Source organism: Setaria italica, chromosome IX (genome assembly GCF_000263155.2).
Source record: "Setaria italica strain Yugu1 chromosome IX, Setaria_italica_v2.0, whole genome shotgun sequence".
Classification (NCBI taxonomy): Eukaryota; Viridiplantae; Streptophyta; class Magnoliopsida; order Poales; family Poaceae; genus Setaria; species Setaria italica.
Window position 1 is genome coordinate 10,273,619 of NC_028458.1, and position 17,466 is coordinate 10,291,084.

The 17,466-nt window shown below is 48.4% G+C and overlaps 1 protein-coding gene across 2 annotated transcripts; it reads right to left on the bottom strand.

Moving 5' to 3' along the window:
* Positions 1-4,529: 4,529 nt before the first annotated feature.
* Positions 4,530-10,170, bottom strand: LOC101781466 (translation initiation factor eIF-2B subunit delta). 2 transcript variants are annotated; one of them, XM_004982262.2, is made up of 7 exons: positions 9,664-10,170; positions 8,032-8,166; positions 7,480-7,820; positions 5,687-6,431; positions 5,508-5,601; positions 5,373-5,427; positions 4,530-4,857 (listed from the first exon to the last, which is right to left on the bottom strand). In XM_004982262.2, the coding sequence occupies exons 1-7, from the start codon at positions 10,040-10,042 to the stop codon at positions 4,795-4,797; spliced, it is 1,812 nt and encodes a 603-aa protein (XP_004982319.1). In that variant the 5' UTR covers positions 10,043-10,170; the 3' UTR covers positions 4,530-4,794. The 2 variants fall into 2 exon arrangements, with proteins under 2 accessions (XP_004982319.1, XP_004982318.1); XM_004982261.2 differs by having other exon boundaries at positions 8,032-8,169.
* Positions 10,171-17,466: the final 7,296 nt, after the last annotated feature.

The window sequence follows — 17,466 nt, forward strand, 5'->3', positions numbered from 1 at the left end:
CTTGCTTTCCTCCAGAAATGCTTCTTTCTCAACATTGTCTTGAGGTCCATAAACGCCCGTGATGGTTCAGATGGTGTTGTCATCACGCATCACTACATCGGCCGAGACAGTATGTGTCGTGGTATGGAAGTTTTGCAGGGAGAAGAAGTGTTCATTCGCCGCAATAAGGATGCCTCCCCGTATTTCGTCAACTAGCAGAGTTGTGAAGTTATTTACAAAGCTAGCTCCAAGCGTGTCCCCAACTAATTTGGAAGTCCAATGAGCAATTTTTGTTTCTTGCAGGCAGATGATCGTCGCGCCCGAAGCGATGACCGCATTTCTAGTACTCGCCCTCCTAGCTTCCGCATTTAAACCCCGCACATTCTAGCATAGCACATTACAGACGACATGGAGAACACAGAAGCAACTCAGATTGGACTCGTAATTAACATCAAAATATGGTGGTCTAGCAGGCTTGGTGTAGAGGCCACATACAAAGCCGGCCTGACTAGGAGCTGGTGGCGGCCCAGTCGAGTGGGCTAACAATGACTGCAGCGACGACGACTAATCGGCAGACTTCGTGAACATCAGTGGTTGGGCCAGACCCATACCACCGCTGAAGCCATGGGCCAAAAGTGCTAGCCCAATAAAGGTTACAGATCCAGGCAAGTTCCAGAGTTTCTTGCATAACATTCTAAAAATAAAACTACTCGATGACACTGACGCTATCTTGCTTGATTTGGCTTCCATGGCGCTTCTATGCCGGCAGCGCCAACTCCTCCATAGCTGGGGACAATACCACCTTGGACTTCTTCCTACTCTTGGGCTTTGTTTCCTTCCTCCACCAGCACCTGAAGAGCCTCCATAATCTGAAGGGGCATGGGAGGCGCTGCACCAAGGACTCAAAGTTAGTGTCTTTCTTTTGCTGTGAATCAGGAACTAAGTCACCGAGTTTATTAATCAGCACTTGTTGAGCTAGTTGAACGCTCCCTTTGCCTAGATTTGCTTTAGCCTTATCAGCTAATCATGAGCTCTTTCGTTGTTGTGTACTTGGTTCACTACTAGCAATTATGACATTAAGTGTGCTTTGGGGATTTGCTCGTGGGGGTGTGTGGAGTAGTGGTGGACTAGGTGATCCTGATACAAAGTTCAGAAAGCATGTCAAATCATCAACACCTTTAGTTTCTGGTGTGTTTGAAGGCGCCAGTGAGAGGCTTGGCTGCTGAAAAGTGTTCTGTTCATTTGGATTATGAGTCCTCAGGAGGCGCCTCTGTTTGCTGCAAAGGTGTGGGTTCAGGAGCTTGTACCATAGGCGATTCAGAGGTTTCAAGGTGTTGTGAACCAATGTTGTATGCTCAATGTCATCAAAGTTCCTGCCTGCTTCAGTTGCAGAGGTGTTACTTGGTTGGTTATCCTAGGTTGTATAATCTCTTTTGGGAGCGGTTTGGCGGGATCATTTTCTAAAATGTTGGCTTTTAATTGGTGCTCTACTACTAGATTTTGCACTTGTTGTTCAAACTAGTGGATGTCAAGAGTGGTGAGTGCATCATCTTGAATGTGTTGCTATGATTGCGTGGTGTTCATTGAGACATTATCATCCAAATGTATATGTGTAGGGAGATGGATAGATTCTGTTTCAATGTTATGCAAGTGAACCTATTCTGACAAAGCCTGATTGTGCAATTTTAACTGAATGGTGTCTAGTCCCTGGGTAGTACTATGCTGGTGGCCAAGATCTCCTTTCCCCGTATTCTGCCTAGACAAAAATGCAGTTTGCTCAGAGTTTGGACCAACCTGCTTGTCTTTGCTGTAGTTGATTGTGGCGCTGCTGGTCTTTTCTGCTGCCGTGATTGTTCCTTCCAGATCCTGCTCCTCAGCTCCTTCTGGGCCATGCGGTGAACAATCGGGGTCCATCCCGTAGCTGATTCTAGCATCCCCAAGATGCGGCTCTTCTTGGATGAGTGACCTACAAGGGAGTGGGGGATGAAGGGTTCCTCTGTCATAGGATCTAACCATTCTTTCATCATCACACGACTCGATAGGGAACAAGTAACAACTGGGGTCAGCCGTAAACTCACCCATGTACTGAACGAGTGGGTTGGCAAAGGTGACCCTCTTGCTGCCCTTCTTCCTCTAGATGGCCTTCTTGGTTGTCGTCATCCGACGTTCCTCCCTATCTTCCTCAACGCCGTGGGTGGAGGTTCTGTTGCGATGGCCCTGGTTGCTGCCGCGATGGCGAGTGCGGGCGGAGATATAGCAGTCCTCCACCGCCCCACGACATCTTGTTGCCCTCCCCCAAGTGGATTGGCTGTGATGGTGCCATGTGCCGCGGTTGAAGTTGTCGTCGTGGTCATCGCGGTCTCGACGTAGACGGTACTCGTGGTTGGCGTGGTCGTCGTGGAACTGGCCGCTCGTCGTTCGCCCAGCGAGTCCAGCGCGCCATAGTTCCAGAGGAACTCACGGTGCGCCTTCCTGTTGGGCGGCCAGTTCCCTCCAACCCCACCATGGAGGAAGGAGAGGTCCTCGACCACGTCGAGGTGGAGGTGAAGCTTGTAGTCGAACGTCCCCTTCGCCGCATGTAGTGGCTCGTGGTGCATCTCATTGGCCGCTAGCTCCCTGTCAGGGTCTGTGATGATTAGAAGTACCTTCTTGGGGATCTTGCTTGGGTTGGAGGACCACGCCCAAAGGTCGTATGTCTTGGTGTGGTCTTGACGACGCGAATGCCCCTCGATGTTCTTGGCCACCACCTCCTCGGATCATGCGTGCACCAGCACGCCCTCTATGCGCAGCCTGACCCTGTACTCCAGCATGGTTTCCACCGTGCCGTGCCGCTCTGTCCATGCCTCAAAGTTGAAGACCCTCCTCTGTTCCGAATGCCACGATGGAGGACCTGGTGGTAGGCCCTGTAGTCGGAGAAGAGGACGAGGTACTGCTCGGGGAAGTGCTTGACAACCTTCAGTTCGTGGCGGGAGATGTGCAGCTCTTCAAGGACGTCGACGACGTGGTGTGGCACGGTGTCGTGGCTATTGCCGGTGAGCCAACAAACCGCCGTCTTGCCGATCAGTGACTCCCTCTTGTGCTTGATTGGCCCGGTCGCTAAGATGGCACAGTACGCCAGCTCAAGGCGCGCTCGAGGATCGCCCGAGTACGTGGCCATGGCCGCCTGGAGGTAGGTCCTGCCGGCCGTGCAACCGGCCGAGGTTGCAGTAGGTGGAGGAGCCCTGCCTAAGAGAGGAGCAGGGGTGGGGGTCGAAGTATGGTGTTGCTGCCGCTGCTCCAGGGGATGGCGCTTAAATTGACTTCTCTAGGAAGGATAGGATTGAGCTTTGTGTCCCAATTGAAGGCAGCGCCAGCATTTGGTTTTGTCTCTGCACTCTGCGACCTTGTGCTCAGTGGAGTAGTAATTAAGGCATTTGCCCCTAACATGAGCCAAGTATCTCTTCCTTCTCTTCTCATCCTCCTCTGGTTGTTGGAATGGTATATCCTTGCTTAAAGAGGTTCTGTGCCACCAGTAGGCTAGCATCACAACCTGATAACCATGCTCATCTGTCAAGTCCGGCCGCATTTGAGCTCTCTAAGGCGGATTTGGGGAAGGATCCTGATGCCATGGTTGTTCTCCTCCCTTCCTTGGTCCGCAACAAATTTGAAAAGATGGGGATTGATTGCTTCCCACCCTCCTTGTTGCTGAGCTTTCGCCTTGTTGTGTCAGCCGGTGTGAAGCCGTGGTGCTCTCCTCCTTTGCCTTGAATAGATGTGACTCATGTCCTTGCGGGGTTGCAGTAGCAATTCCTTTTCCCCTTCTCTTCGTAAGTGTATCTCTTCTTCTCCGATTCCTTGACGCGAGCACCTTGATTTGAGGCCGCCATGGAGTAGCAATCCACTGGTGGAACTGAGAGGATCTCCGGGTAGGTGCGCTTTTGAATGAGGGCGAGGAGCACTAGATCTTGGTCTTCCTCGAGCTCTGAGCCTCCGCGAGACGACTTGAATCCTTCATGAATGTGAATCTCTCGAGCAAGATCCGAAAGAATGATGTTTACTGCTGGCCTGACTTGGTGTACCAGGGAGTAAAGAGCGTTGACGAGTTGCTATCGCTCCACTGACAGTGGCTCCACCATGGCCTCCATGCCAGGAGGGTAGCGCCATGGACCCGTCCGAGCACTGGCTCAATCTCCTCTATCCATGAACCACTGACGACGAGAGGGCGGTGGGCTTGTAGATCTTCCTTAGGCACATCCGGATCTGGTACTAGCAGGGTGATAAGGGCGGTGGGCTTGTAGATCTTCCTTAGGCACATCCGGATCTGGTACTAGCAGGGTGATCTTATCGACAGCGGTGGGGCATTGTCGACAGCGGTGGGGGGTCTTGGTGGGATTTGGGTTTGTGGCTGGAGCAAGCTCCCACGCACGGAAGCAGCCGCAAGCAGCATTCTTCACTTTCAGGTTTTGAAAGCACATTGCAATATAAATTAGCGAGCACATCAATGTCCCACCATACAAGCTCCATTCCGCTGAAATACTTGGCGAGCACATGGATGTTTGATAACCACGAAGAAAATTCTCGAAAAAGTACTCTCAGAGCATTCATCAACTCAACAATGTAAGAGGGCCAGTATCATCCCATGAGCATCAGAGGGCGCCCTTCATGGAGTTACAAGTTACAAAGGTGATCGCAAAACTGGATGAACCATCTTATGGTAAAGAAGGCAATATGAGCAAACAAAAAAACCTCAGGCCAACAGTGCAATACATTATCACAGGTCGCGCTGAGGCAACACGAGTTAACAAAAATGCTATCATACTGCTGGCAGCAGTGAATTCATATCCACAACTGCTCCTTGCGATATTCTCTCACAATGACCGGTACACTGGTGGGTGGAAGCTGCAACAGCAAAACAACCCCATCAATTAAATGACAGACACGCCATCTTAGATTTTGGAGGAGTTTGGAACCGCAAAGCCAACACAACTTCTTGGCAATTAGTTCAGTACCACAAAAAAAAACACAATCAGCTAACTTAGTTTAAACTTCAAAGGTCAAACACTAGCTGCTTCTACCTAAGTTTCAAGCTGTTTCCATGAAACTGTATAAAGTGTCACAATTGCATGTTGAGGACACCTCTATGGAGATGTTGGAAACTGAAAATGTAATGATTAATCTGAATGCAACACATGCATAAAGAACTGTAACCCTATTAAAAACTAGTTGAAGCAGATCAAACTGTTTACATGGTTGAATAGATTCAAGATTCACTGATTAAAAAGGCCATGCATTCTCTTGTTAACAACTGGACTTCAATAACTAGATGCATTCTGTTGAAAATATACCTTTAAACAGTCTGTTGGATATTATAAAAACAAATTAGAAGACTGATTATAGCGAGAAGCATATCTTACCATGCCATAGTCTGTTACGATCATCGACACATAATCAGGAGGGGTTGCATCGTACCTATCAGATGTACACAATTACTTCCATCAAAGGGAATATTACCAGAAAAAATGGCAGGTATATGGAATTTAGAAACATACGTAAGATTTAGGAGTTGGAGATTTGCATTTTCTGCCCAGTTCTTAAGATGGTCCTCTGCCTTCCCAGGAACTTTCAAAATGACATCCGGGTCACCTGAGTAAGAAAACTCATGTCAAGTACTACTTAGGCATGATCATGAACACATACTTGCAATGCATAAACAACAAAATATCCATACCAAGCTCATTTGCACATATAGAATCAAGCTGCACTCTCTCATGAAATTTGTATGCCTCACAGCAAACCAGAACCGGTACTCCAAATGCATGTGCAACCATAGCCACAGATGCTGTCCCAACTCGAGAATAAACTGTTCCATTTGATAATATTGAGGACGCACCCAGGAAGACTCTTGTAACTTCATGCATGATGTATGAGATGGCATTTATGTGTGTGTATGTGCAGTTAATGCCCCTGGACACTAATCTCCGCAGTAATCCCTGTCCCTCAAGCTTTGGACGAGAATCTACCACTATAACACGAAACTTCCTCCCAAGTTCATGAGCGTAATCCAAAATCATTTCAACAACTGATGACGATCCATATGTCAGCAAGACATCATTATCTCTGACCTTTGTGATGGCATGACTGACAATAGCCTTATCTGCAAGAACTATCTTCTCATTTATAAAACGATCAATATCAGACTGAAGACTAGCTTTGGCTTCAGACTCTGACAATGTATGTGGTAGCTTGGCAATCCTATTCTTCAGAAACCTAATAGCATTGCCCATGCTAATTGAAAGAGGCCTGCACTCAATAAGAAATGACACATAGCTACTGACTTTTGCAGTAAGATCTCTGCTGAGAGTTTTGTTTGGAGGTGTAGTATAATCTTTTATTGCCTCTCTGAATGCAAGAAGCATTGCTATACATCGACCATTGCCACCAGATACTTCACCAGACAAATATTGGAGCCCAACCTGAAATGTAGTGAAGCCCAGATGAGTCATTCGGGCTCAACAAAAATGGTCGATAAATTAATTTTTTTAAGCTAATCCCTTTACTTCTCAGAACAATTTCTATGCAAAATAATGGAAAAAGCAAATTGTCCTTGCCAGGCTGCAGTCAGGTTTTGCCTGGCTTTAACTGTATCTTATGACCCGTGTTCAATAATAAGCAGGCATCACAATACTCCATTAAACATTAGATAAAGTTGCAGTTCGTAAAGTGCTCCAATGATCTTGTGAGATTCTGGGACAATTTGACAATGTACAGCAAGTAAACAGGACTGCTCATTTGGGATCTACAACAAAGTTAGGTTTAAGCAACTGTCCTTTCAAAGAATCCTCAAGAAAAAATAATGCATGTGCATCAGGTGAAAATTCATAAGCCAATGTACAAAAATAACCTATACGACTTATCTTTTGTGCAAAGATGGCTTATCTTTAGTTTATTTTGTACAGTGTGCACACGAACATATTTATGCAAAATCTTTGGGTGTAAGTATTTAAACATGATCTAAATTTATGATTTTTCAAAAAAAATAAGTCTATACACAAACACTGACTTAGGTATAGATAGACAAAGTGCAGAAAGATTTGTATTTGGCTCAGTTCAGAGCAGCAACAAATTTCTTAGGACTACAAGAGCACGGCAATTCAACAACTGAAAGAATAAGACAGCACAGATTACTTCATCCACAAACTATCCTCACATATGTAGAGTCCAAAAATTAATGCGCGGATAAGCTGACATGTAATGAACAAAAGGGGCTAATCCAATGAAGAGGAAGATGGAGGGGGTGGAGGTTTCAACTACAGCATGTTATACTTATGTTACATATTTTAGCAAAATATTTATGTCCATTGTATCGCATCCTTGTTACTTAGCTTCCTCTTCACCAAGTGAATAGAGATTTTACGTGGGTGAAAACATATCCTCAATAAATCCCACTTGAGATCTGGAATACGAGCATTTCTAGATGCAGACACATAAAATGTCTGGGTAGGTTCAAAGCATAACAATTACCTTGTACACAGAAGGATGCATTGGTTCAAGTTGAAAGAATTTTGACTCCAGGTCAGGGAGCTGAGTGCCATGCACATATTGTGGCAGATGCCTAAACAATTCAACCCTGTTTCGAGCTTCTGATTGGTTGACTACCGCACGTTTTTTTGCTTTCTCCACCTTATGCACATCATCAAACTGCATTCGAGGATGAGGGGCATCTAACTTTCTTTCCCTTTCTGAAAGGCGTTCGGTAACCTTCTTCTCAGAAGCTACTGTACTTGCAGCTTGAGGCACATCTTTCTTCGGAGCAGTTTTTGCTGACTTGGCTTGCTTGGAAGTCGCTGGACCAGCAGATTTTCCTGATTTTTATGTAAATGAAAAGTAATGTGACAATCATGCTTGCGAGCCATGTTTATTATATATGTGCAAGATATCATAATGAAGTTGAACTTATTCACAAGCACATTCTCAACTGCCAAACCCTAGGAGTCTAGGACAGTAAACCCAGAAGAAGCAATCAAAAAGGTTGAGAGGCTTTGTGTGATCAAAAGTCAATGGCATGATAATTACCTGCCTCCTTCGCGGCAGCTTTAGCAGCACGTTGAGCCTCCTGAATAGCACGCCTCTCTGCCTTCGAAGTCTTCTGCTTTTGTGGAATGGCTGGAGCACCTTCATTCCGTATTTCAGCCAAAGTTCGCTTGTTTTCTTCTGAAATAAACACATGTGCACATATATAAATAAAATAATCAAAGCAATTTTCCCAATAAATGAAACAGATATTAAGCCAAAATAAATAAAAGAACAAACTAAACTACAGCTTATCGATTTTCATTCAAGCATGTGCAAACCTTTATCCTAAATCACAACAATTTTTTGGTGACATGCCATCCAACTAGGCATCCCACTCGGCTTGAATGGTTAAGTCAGGAAAAAAAAGACTCATATATCTTCACTTGCTCACTACTTTCTTCTCTTCACTCTTGTCATAACAAGGACTGCTTGTGCTTGGCTAAAATGGAGTGAAAACCACTGGCTCTACGCTGCCATGCCACCAAACGTGAGACGTTCAAACCTACAGCATGCTGTTGCTTCCCCTAAGCTGTAGCACACCAGCAGAGGAAGATCAATTGGAGAAGCGGTAGAGAAGAGCCACCCCTCATCATGTCACCAAGGAGCAAGCAGCACCTCCATTCAGTTGAGTTTTGGCAGCTTAAGCACCATGCACAACATTCTTTATGTTTCTTTGATTCGAGTAAATATGTCTTCATCCCATGCACCCAATACCAACTTACAAACTTTGACCTTTCTGTGATTTATCAGGAGGAATGCTTACTGTACAACAATATTCTTCAACCAGTAAGAGGCAAGCTTGGGAAGGAATAAGATTTGGACAGGGCTGCGTGAAATATTCTATTGAATTAAATGTGAGTACTTTTTGTCAACTAACCACAACCACTTATGTAACACTTGTGACAACGACACTCTAAGCAAACACCAATCTCTGTAGAAGCAACATATATGTGGGCCTCCAACTCGACAACCTTATAGTAGCATATGATAATGTGGCGATTTGAAGCCTGACATGCTCATTAAGTAGCACTGGACGTGGTCTAATAAACAGCTTATATGCATATCCAACTCCAGATACAAAACTGACAAACTAGAGGTTCCACTCCAGTTTGGCAGCCACGGGACTGTATTGGCCTACCTGAAAAAACAGTGCAACCCCACCATGAACTGGGTGAGCCTCCCTCAGCATGGCTGTGGTACAGTCCCATTCAAATGTGCATGTAGACCATAAGTCCTAATCTTCCATTTTTGAGTTTAAAAGAAGAAATTATTTCAAGAATTGGCAATTGTTAAAAGACTATCTAAAAAGGCTTAAAGCTACAAACTACTATTTATGTGAACATCAATGGCAGTTCGTTGAATACACATGCTCTAGAGCTGAAAACAATACACGGAGAGCACCCAATTTCACTGAGGCTTTTGATATTACGTGCTTCTTAGTTTATTGAAGTAGTGTTGGCATGGTCGTGTGCCTTCCTGTTGTTAAGGTTAAATGAGAACTTGAGAAGCTCCTCTGGTTAAGTTATTTTCAGGACAGCATAAGCTGTGGCCGTTTCATCGACCAGTTCAATCCCCCCACCACACAAAGCAATGGCAATCGAATCAGTTCATAGAGCAAGGCGTGAAACCTACCTAGCTCCGCGGCAGAAGGCGCCCGGGACCAGGAGTCGTCGTCCGCGATCTCTGACGCGACGTCGAGGCGCGCGGACGAACGCGCCGGCGCCGAAGTGGCGAGGACGGCGTCCGCCGCCGCGGGGGATGGCGGGCCGGGAGCCAGGTGGTCCGCGTGGCGCGGGGGAGGGATCATGACAGGGGAGAGACGGCCCGGGGAGAGGTCATCCGATGCCGGCGGCGACCCCGCGGCCGCCCCCTGCTTCGTCGACGGCGCCGGGACCGCAGCGGGAGGAAGGGGCTCGGAGGGGGCGGAGGCGTCCGGGGTGAAGAAGCCGACCTGGCGGATCTTGGGCTCCACGCCCCCCGACGAGGAGCGCGGCGGCCGGCGGAGATCCATCGCCGCGGACGGCGAGGATTTGGGTTGGGGTTTGAGGTGGGACGCGCGAGCACACGAGTGATGAGCGAGCGAGCTCGCGCCGCCGAGCGAGATGGAGAGGGTAGAGCACTGGAGCTGGGGGATCAGAACTGTCGGGTCGGGCTGGGACTGGGCTGGGCGCGAGCGATGTTGATGGCGGAACGTGGGTGGGGCGGGCCCCAGCCCGACCACGTTTGGAGGCCTTTGTTCATTTTTTGTTGGGTCCCTTCTCTTTTTTTGAGAGGACGGAGGCATTTGTTGGGCCCCAAGTGCTCGTCGGAGAGGGCCCGGCCCGGCTAAGTATCATAGAGGGCCGTTTTAGGTGGGCCATCAAAGCCCGTAGTAGCTCCAGAAAGATTCGGCAGCTATGGGATCAAACGCATTTTTGCAATACTAGCAGAACATCTCCATACGCAGCTCAGATAGCATCATATAATTCATAATCCACACTGAAAAATACAGTCACGGCAGTAACGAACTTTTCGTTTACTGCAATATTAAGCCCGTCGCTTACTGAAAGACAGCAAAAAAAAAAAGGGAAAACAGATGCAAGAACAGTTTGGCTGCCTTGACAGGTTCAGGCAGGCGCAAGACGATCAAACTGCAATCAGGATGTGAGCTTCCAGTTAAATTTTATAACCCGATGACACTTGCTGTTCGTTGTTGTAATAAAAAGGGGGAAACAGTCAAACGCAGGGTCCAGGAGTACGACCGCATTACAAATTGCAAACTGGCGAGGCCAGTGCACCAATCTGGCCATAAGTTTTGCTCTTTTCGATGCATTTATTCTCTTTGCTCTAACACATGATGAACGAAGAGCCCTCCATCTGCACGCCCTGATGTCCGTTTGCCTGACGACTGACGTTGTTCTGTTCAGATGATGCTGTGAAGCTGAAAAATAGTTGTAGCGGTGTTGTTGCATGCTCCAAGCTCATCTCCTTGGTAGGCTGATCTCCAGGTAATACAGGCCGCCAAATGAAAAATCACATGATTATGTATACACAGCTCATTATCTAAAAACAGTATATGCTACTATCAAGATGCGTATAGGCTAGACTTGCAGTAGATAAGCACTAATCTTGTATGAAAAATGCATTATTCTAGGTTAACAAAAAAATTGCACTATTCTAGCAATCCTACTACACATGCACTCCAAAGGTCCCATCTAATGCATATGGCGATTCTGAACATTGCCACTGACTGCATTATCCAAGTTAACACGTCTGAACTTTCGTCAAAATTAGCACTGTAAGACGGCAGGACAGAACAACTGAATCTATCAATAGTAGCATGAGCTGTGGTATTTCCTCCGAAGCACTTCACATACCGATGCATGAAAACATTCATCTGACCTTTCAACTGATTCATTAAACAAAAACCAAAATTTCCAGTAGATGAATACACTAAGCTTGCCAAAGCATGCATCTAATGATCTAACCATACTGCCATAATAGTAGTACCAGAGATAGTACAAAATCAGGACAAGAAAAAAGGGCCAACATCATTTCAGCTTATATCTTGATCAGCAACATCACTAGTGCATCTCTGAAAGTTGCCATTAGCTACTCACATTGTATTAACTTACTATTATCAACACATGAAAAAACTTACCAGCAGACTGAGCACGACAAGATCATGCCTGAATTTCACGTCCCTGGAGCCCATAAGGCCCATGCTCCACCAGCTGAATCCTCTCGAGTTCCTCCACGACTCTCCCCATGGTCGGCCTCTTCCACGGCTCGTCGTCAGTGCATTCCCGAGCAAGGTCGAGCACGCACGCCATCTGCTCGCACCACAGGCCCGAAACCGGCAGGGAAGGATCAAACAGCTCGCCCTCCCGGCCGTGCGCGACCATCCACCGCACCCAGCCGACGAGCTCCCCGCCCCCTTCTCCCACCTCCTGCCCCGCCGCCGGCCGCCCCGTGAGCACCTCTAGCATGACGACGCCGAAGCCGTAGACGTCGCCCTTCGCCGTGCACTTCATCGCCAGAGGGTACTCGGGGGGGACGTAGCCGAGGGAGCCCGGATCGCCGGTCCTGACATGGGTCTCGTACCCACGGATGATCCTCGCGAGGCCGAAGTCGGAGACCCTCGGCCGCATGAGCTCGTCCAGCAGGATGTTGCTGGACTTGACGTCCCGGTGGGTGAGATGCTGGGACGCGAAGCCGTGGTGGAGGAACACGAGCCCGCGGGCGGAGCCGAGGCAGATCTCGAGACGGACCGGCCACCCGAGTGCTTGGGATGCAGCGTTCGCCTGGTTCCTCAGCCACGACGCGAGGCTCCCGTGGCGCATGCGCTTGTAGATCAGGAAGCGCTCGTCGCCGCGAGCGCAGTAGCCGAGAAGGGGGACGAGGTTCTGGTGCTTCACCTCTGCAACGGCCTCCATCTCGGCCAAGAACTGACGGCCGCAGAGGAACTGGAAGCTGCCATGGAGCCTCTTGACCGCAACTCGCCGCCCTTCGGGGAGCTCTCCTCCGTAGACCGTCCCGAAGCCACCGTAGCCAATGATGCGTGCGCCGCTAAAATTACAGGTAGCTTTGAGGATGTCATCGTATATGTTGGTGACCTTCCGCGCTGCACGCTCGTCAGGTGTAGCAAGAATGATGCCCAAAGGTTCGGATGACGACGACTTCTTTCCTCGGAGCCCATCGCTTGAGGTGGGCTCAACTGTTGCCTCGGATTCAGAGTCAGAGGCAGGTGCAAGGGGCAATGTCCTTCTTCTTAACAGCTTACATCCCGCATAAACCACCACAAGAATCGCGAATACAACGGCCGCACAAATGATGGCCACTACTCTTAAACCCTTTGGAGCCATGATTCCTAAGCGTAACAGCGACTGAAAAGATTCTGCTTCAGCAACTAGAAATCCAACAGTCCAACGGTTTGTCAGAATAGATCCTACCTGTAATAATAAAAACAAAAAAAAAGAGAGGATACTCAAATATCGAATACGGGTACGGCTAGATTCGTGAAGTATCGGTGATTCAGAGCAGAGCTCCAAGAATGGACTACGAGCAACAAGCAAACGTACTACGCACAGCAAGCGAATAACTGCATACACAACCTACGTAAGCCATTTTAAGCCAGAAGAGCAGCGCGATGTATTACCAGGGAACGGTGTCAGCAGCAAGATGTCGACAATCTCGCTCCCTCCTTCTCCTAGCGAGCCCCTCGCGTCGGCGATGTGGCGAGCGAGAGCGAGGGTGTGCTGGAAGAATCAAGTGTCTTTGTCCTGGCTTCCTATCCCGGTGGGTAAGCAAGTTTCGGCACTGGTGTCACGCAGTTCGCCTGCTCTGCGATTATTTTCTCATGTATTTTGCCGGGATAAACCATCTACTTTTAGCAGGACATCATTTTCACTTCACCTTACAGCTAGTAAACAGCTCTTGCTCCATGGAATTCCCCATTCATTATATGGCATATAGAGCAACTTTTTTTCTAAGTGACATAGGGTGAACTATTCGACTTAGTTTTGACTCTAGCAGCATAAAAATTTTGTGCTGGTATTAGTTTTTTTTACCAGGAAAAGTGACTCTAGGAGTATAAAATTTTTGACTCTAGCAGTACGTAGGGAAAAAATCCATTCATTTGCTTTAACGCATAAAGATGCGCGACAACGTGTTTATGAGCTCATGATTTTGTTCTCCTGCACTAAACTTCAAAGCCGTTGCAACAACCTCGAGCTTTCTCCGGTGATGGACGTCATCCGAGATCTCGCGCGCGAATTCACCCAGGAAACTTTTCTAGGAGAAACCGAAGATAAAACGTTTCTCGGAGAACCTGGAACATTGCCAAACGGGATCACATTCACTGCATGCCATGGCCTAATGTTATTTAGCATTACCTTCATATGTAGAAGATCGCCGGGCCATATCATGGGTAGCCCAGCCCGGTACATCCGACCTGACAGATAAACTGTTACAACATCAAGCCGGACTCGGGCGTCAATATTCGAACCAAAATCCAAAATAAACCTTAGCACTAGGCTTGCTAAAGATGCCACACAATAACGTGTTTATTACGCTGAGAAAGTTTGCTCCTCCGCACAGCCGCACTAAACCTCAGAACCATTGCAGCAACGTCAAACCTTCTCTAGTCTTGGACGCCATCCATGATCTCGCGAGTCCTCTAAGGAAACGTTTCCAAGAAACTAAAGCAGAAACGTCTCTTCATAGCCTTACCAAATTAACGAGACCACGTTTATTCCATGCCATGGCTTCAAATTCTTTAGCATTGCCTTCGTAGAAGATTAGTAGACCTGGGTAGTCGGGCCCGATATACCCAACCCAACCGATGAACCAGGTGGGCTAAGGGCTCGAGGCCGGACTCGACACTCAAGGCCTAGCATCTCCAAGAATGCCCAAAAGATTAAGGCCCAAAAGGCTGTTTTTTGGACTAGCCAAAATATATTGGGATGGAAAAAACACCTTCCTCTCCAACAGTTCCCAATAATCAGTTCCAAAAAATTATAATCTCATGCCATATCATCGATTGGCTGGACCATCTGTTGAATTTTTTTTTCATTCACCAAACAAAAACGGCCACTCCGTTCTCGGCGACTCCATAGTCCTGTTCGCCGTTCCGCCGCCTATCGATCATGACTTCGTGGCCTCCTGAAGCAAAATAAACACGGCCTTGCTGCCCTCTCGATCTCTCGATCGACACGCCGGCTAGACGTGTTGAAAACTGAATGTGCAAGTAAGAATGGGCCTGGGTCACATGATACACGATTCCTGCCTTCAAATCCCACATCAGGCAACACATAAATAGGGGGCACCGGTTGACGAAACAGCCATGAAGATCCAAAGGGCGCATAGTTCACTGATGAATAAATTGGAGATGCGACGGCGGGCCGGGCCAAGCAGTAAGCATCGAATTCGAGTGGCAGCTCCGACGACGGGATCCAGAATCAGGGGCGGCGGCCACGGTGTTCAGCAGGCCGCCCGGCACCGGCAGCAACACCTGCCGACGAGATGCAGGACGCACGCGGTGGCCGCCTGCGGGAGAAGCCGGCTGAAGGAAACTGACGCGGGGCAGGGAAAGTCACGCGTCAGTTCGCGGATTGGGAGCGCGAGCCAGCGGCGGAAATCTGGCTCCGTTTGCCGCTAGGATTGGGCGCGCGGAAAAATTGGGTATGAGTTTAGGCAACTGTTGGAGCAGGTATTTTTCTTAATTACTCCCAAAATTAGTTTTTAGGAGGAAATTTTGGGCACTCTTGGAGATCAGGAGATGCTCTCAGTATCTCAGTATCGAAACCAAGATCTGAAATAAAACTATGGCCGGCTCTGATCCATTGCCGCGACGAGAGAGAGACGAGCAGGGAACCAGAGCCGAGTCACCGAGTGGGTGGAGCCATGGAGGAGACTGGGAGGGTGGGATCGGTTCGGTCAGGGCCCCAGGGCTTGGGCCTGGGGCTGGGCGCGAGCGATGACGGTGCGTGGGGTGGACCAGCAGGCAGCGCGCGCGTTTCGGAAATTCGGACTTCGGAGGCCTTTAATTTGTTGATCGTTTGTTTGGGCCCCTTCTCTTTTTGAGACGACGGGCGGGGAGGCCTTTGTTGTGCTCTTGTCGGGAAAAAAAAAGGCTGAAGGTGATAGGCCCCGGCCCAGCCAACTGTGTCATAGAAGGGGCCGTTTTATGTGGGCCGCCAAAGCCGGTAGCTCCTGAAGAAACTTGTGCATCGAGAGCGTGCACCAACTCACATCGATGAGTTGTGCACTTCCATCAGTGGCTTCAGCTGCGACAAATGAGTCCATACTACAAATGCACTACTGCTATATATGCAATTATTCGTGTAGCTCGATCTCGATGCAGCATTCTTATGCTACACATGCTATTGGGAAGTGACCTTTAATACCGATCAGTAAACTCCTTTGGTACCGGATGTCTGACCGGTACCGTTTGATCAGTACTAAATGCCACGTCATTTAGTGCCGGCCAAAATGTCTAGTACTAAATGCGCTATTTAGTACCGGTCAGATGACTTTGCGCCTAGAAAATAAGAAAAAAAATTAACGAAAAGCTGTCCGGTGCTAACGTCAAAGATGAATGCTTATATTTCTAGCAGTGACGTCCAGTCGTCGAAACCTTAAACCGTTATGGGCATCCATTGCATGACACTGATGCATGCGCGTACGCCCGGTACCACCACACCCGGCCGGCATGCATGCATGTAACAGACGCCGGCGAGCCCGGCCTAGGCGGAAGTAGTGGCGATGGGCACATCTCCGGCCCATCCGTCTCGACCGGTCGCCGGTCCCCAACAAGGTCGACCAAGCAACAAATTAAGCAAAGCAAGGGCCGGCCGGCCGGCTTGCTTGGATCAAGAGGGGACCTGTGTGAATTGAAGGTCCATGCGGCCGGGTATAATGGTTCATGAACGGATCGCGCACGTACACGTACACATCACCGTCCACATTATATGGGCTAAGCTAGTGCGATCGATGGACGCTTGCATCATGCAGCTGATCAGGTGGTTCGGACTTGGGGGACTAGCTACGGGTTGGCATGCATGTATGCATGTCCCGTCCATGTGTCTCGTTCCTGGACCATATCTGCTGCATGCTGCATCCAGTCGACCAGTAGTCGCCATAGTATACCCGATACCTTCTTAGTTCTGTCCATCAACAACAGCTTGATGCGGATTGGAGAGTTTTCTACTCCGTACTTCACTGTGTTTGATCAAACTAAACTTGATTACGAATTAGTACGACGGTCGATGTAACAAGTTAACAACATACTCCAAATACGTCTAGTACCAGCAGCTATCACATCGATCAGCGGGCCGGGCCGGGCCTTGTTGGTTCGTCTGGCCAGTGGCCCGTGTCTAGGCTGGGCAGTAGTTCAGTACCCCCTGGCCCCTTGCATGCTTGTTGCCTGCTTGCTGCTTCATCAGGCTGGTACAAAGGCCGGCCGGGTGGCTGTGGTCGGTGCATGAAACCCATGACCACTTGCTGGCCTGTTTGTTGCATCTTGCATCCATTGGGTCCAAGCTACATGTATATACATGTGAAGGTCCCCATTGCATTGCGCACCAAGAGACAAACAGACAAAGCACAGGTACACACTGCAAAGGAAAGTGCTCTTAAAAGCGAGAATGCATTTCCTCGTTTTTTCACTGACGACTGATGAGCGAGGCCGCATGCATGGCCTGTTACTGCTTCAGCGAACAACACGAGAAAATGATCGTGATAAACCCTAAAACTTTCGCAAAGAAAATTACTAAACGATAACTCTTATATTTTTGCTGCTGATGAACCGGACACATATAGAGCAGTCCCCCCAATACGAAAGGACCTGTGGCCTAGTAGCTGTTGCATGCACATAGTGACAACGTAGTATGAATCATGCTGAACGCCTGAACCTTGTGCAGTCTTTGGCCTCTTCTTGCCCTGTCCTTGACGATG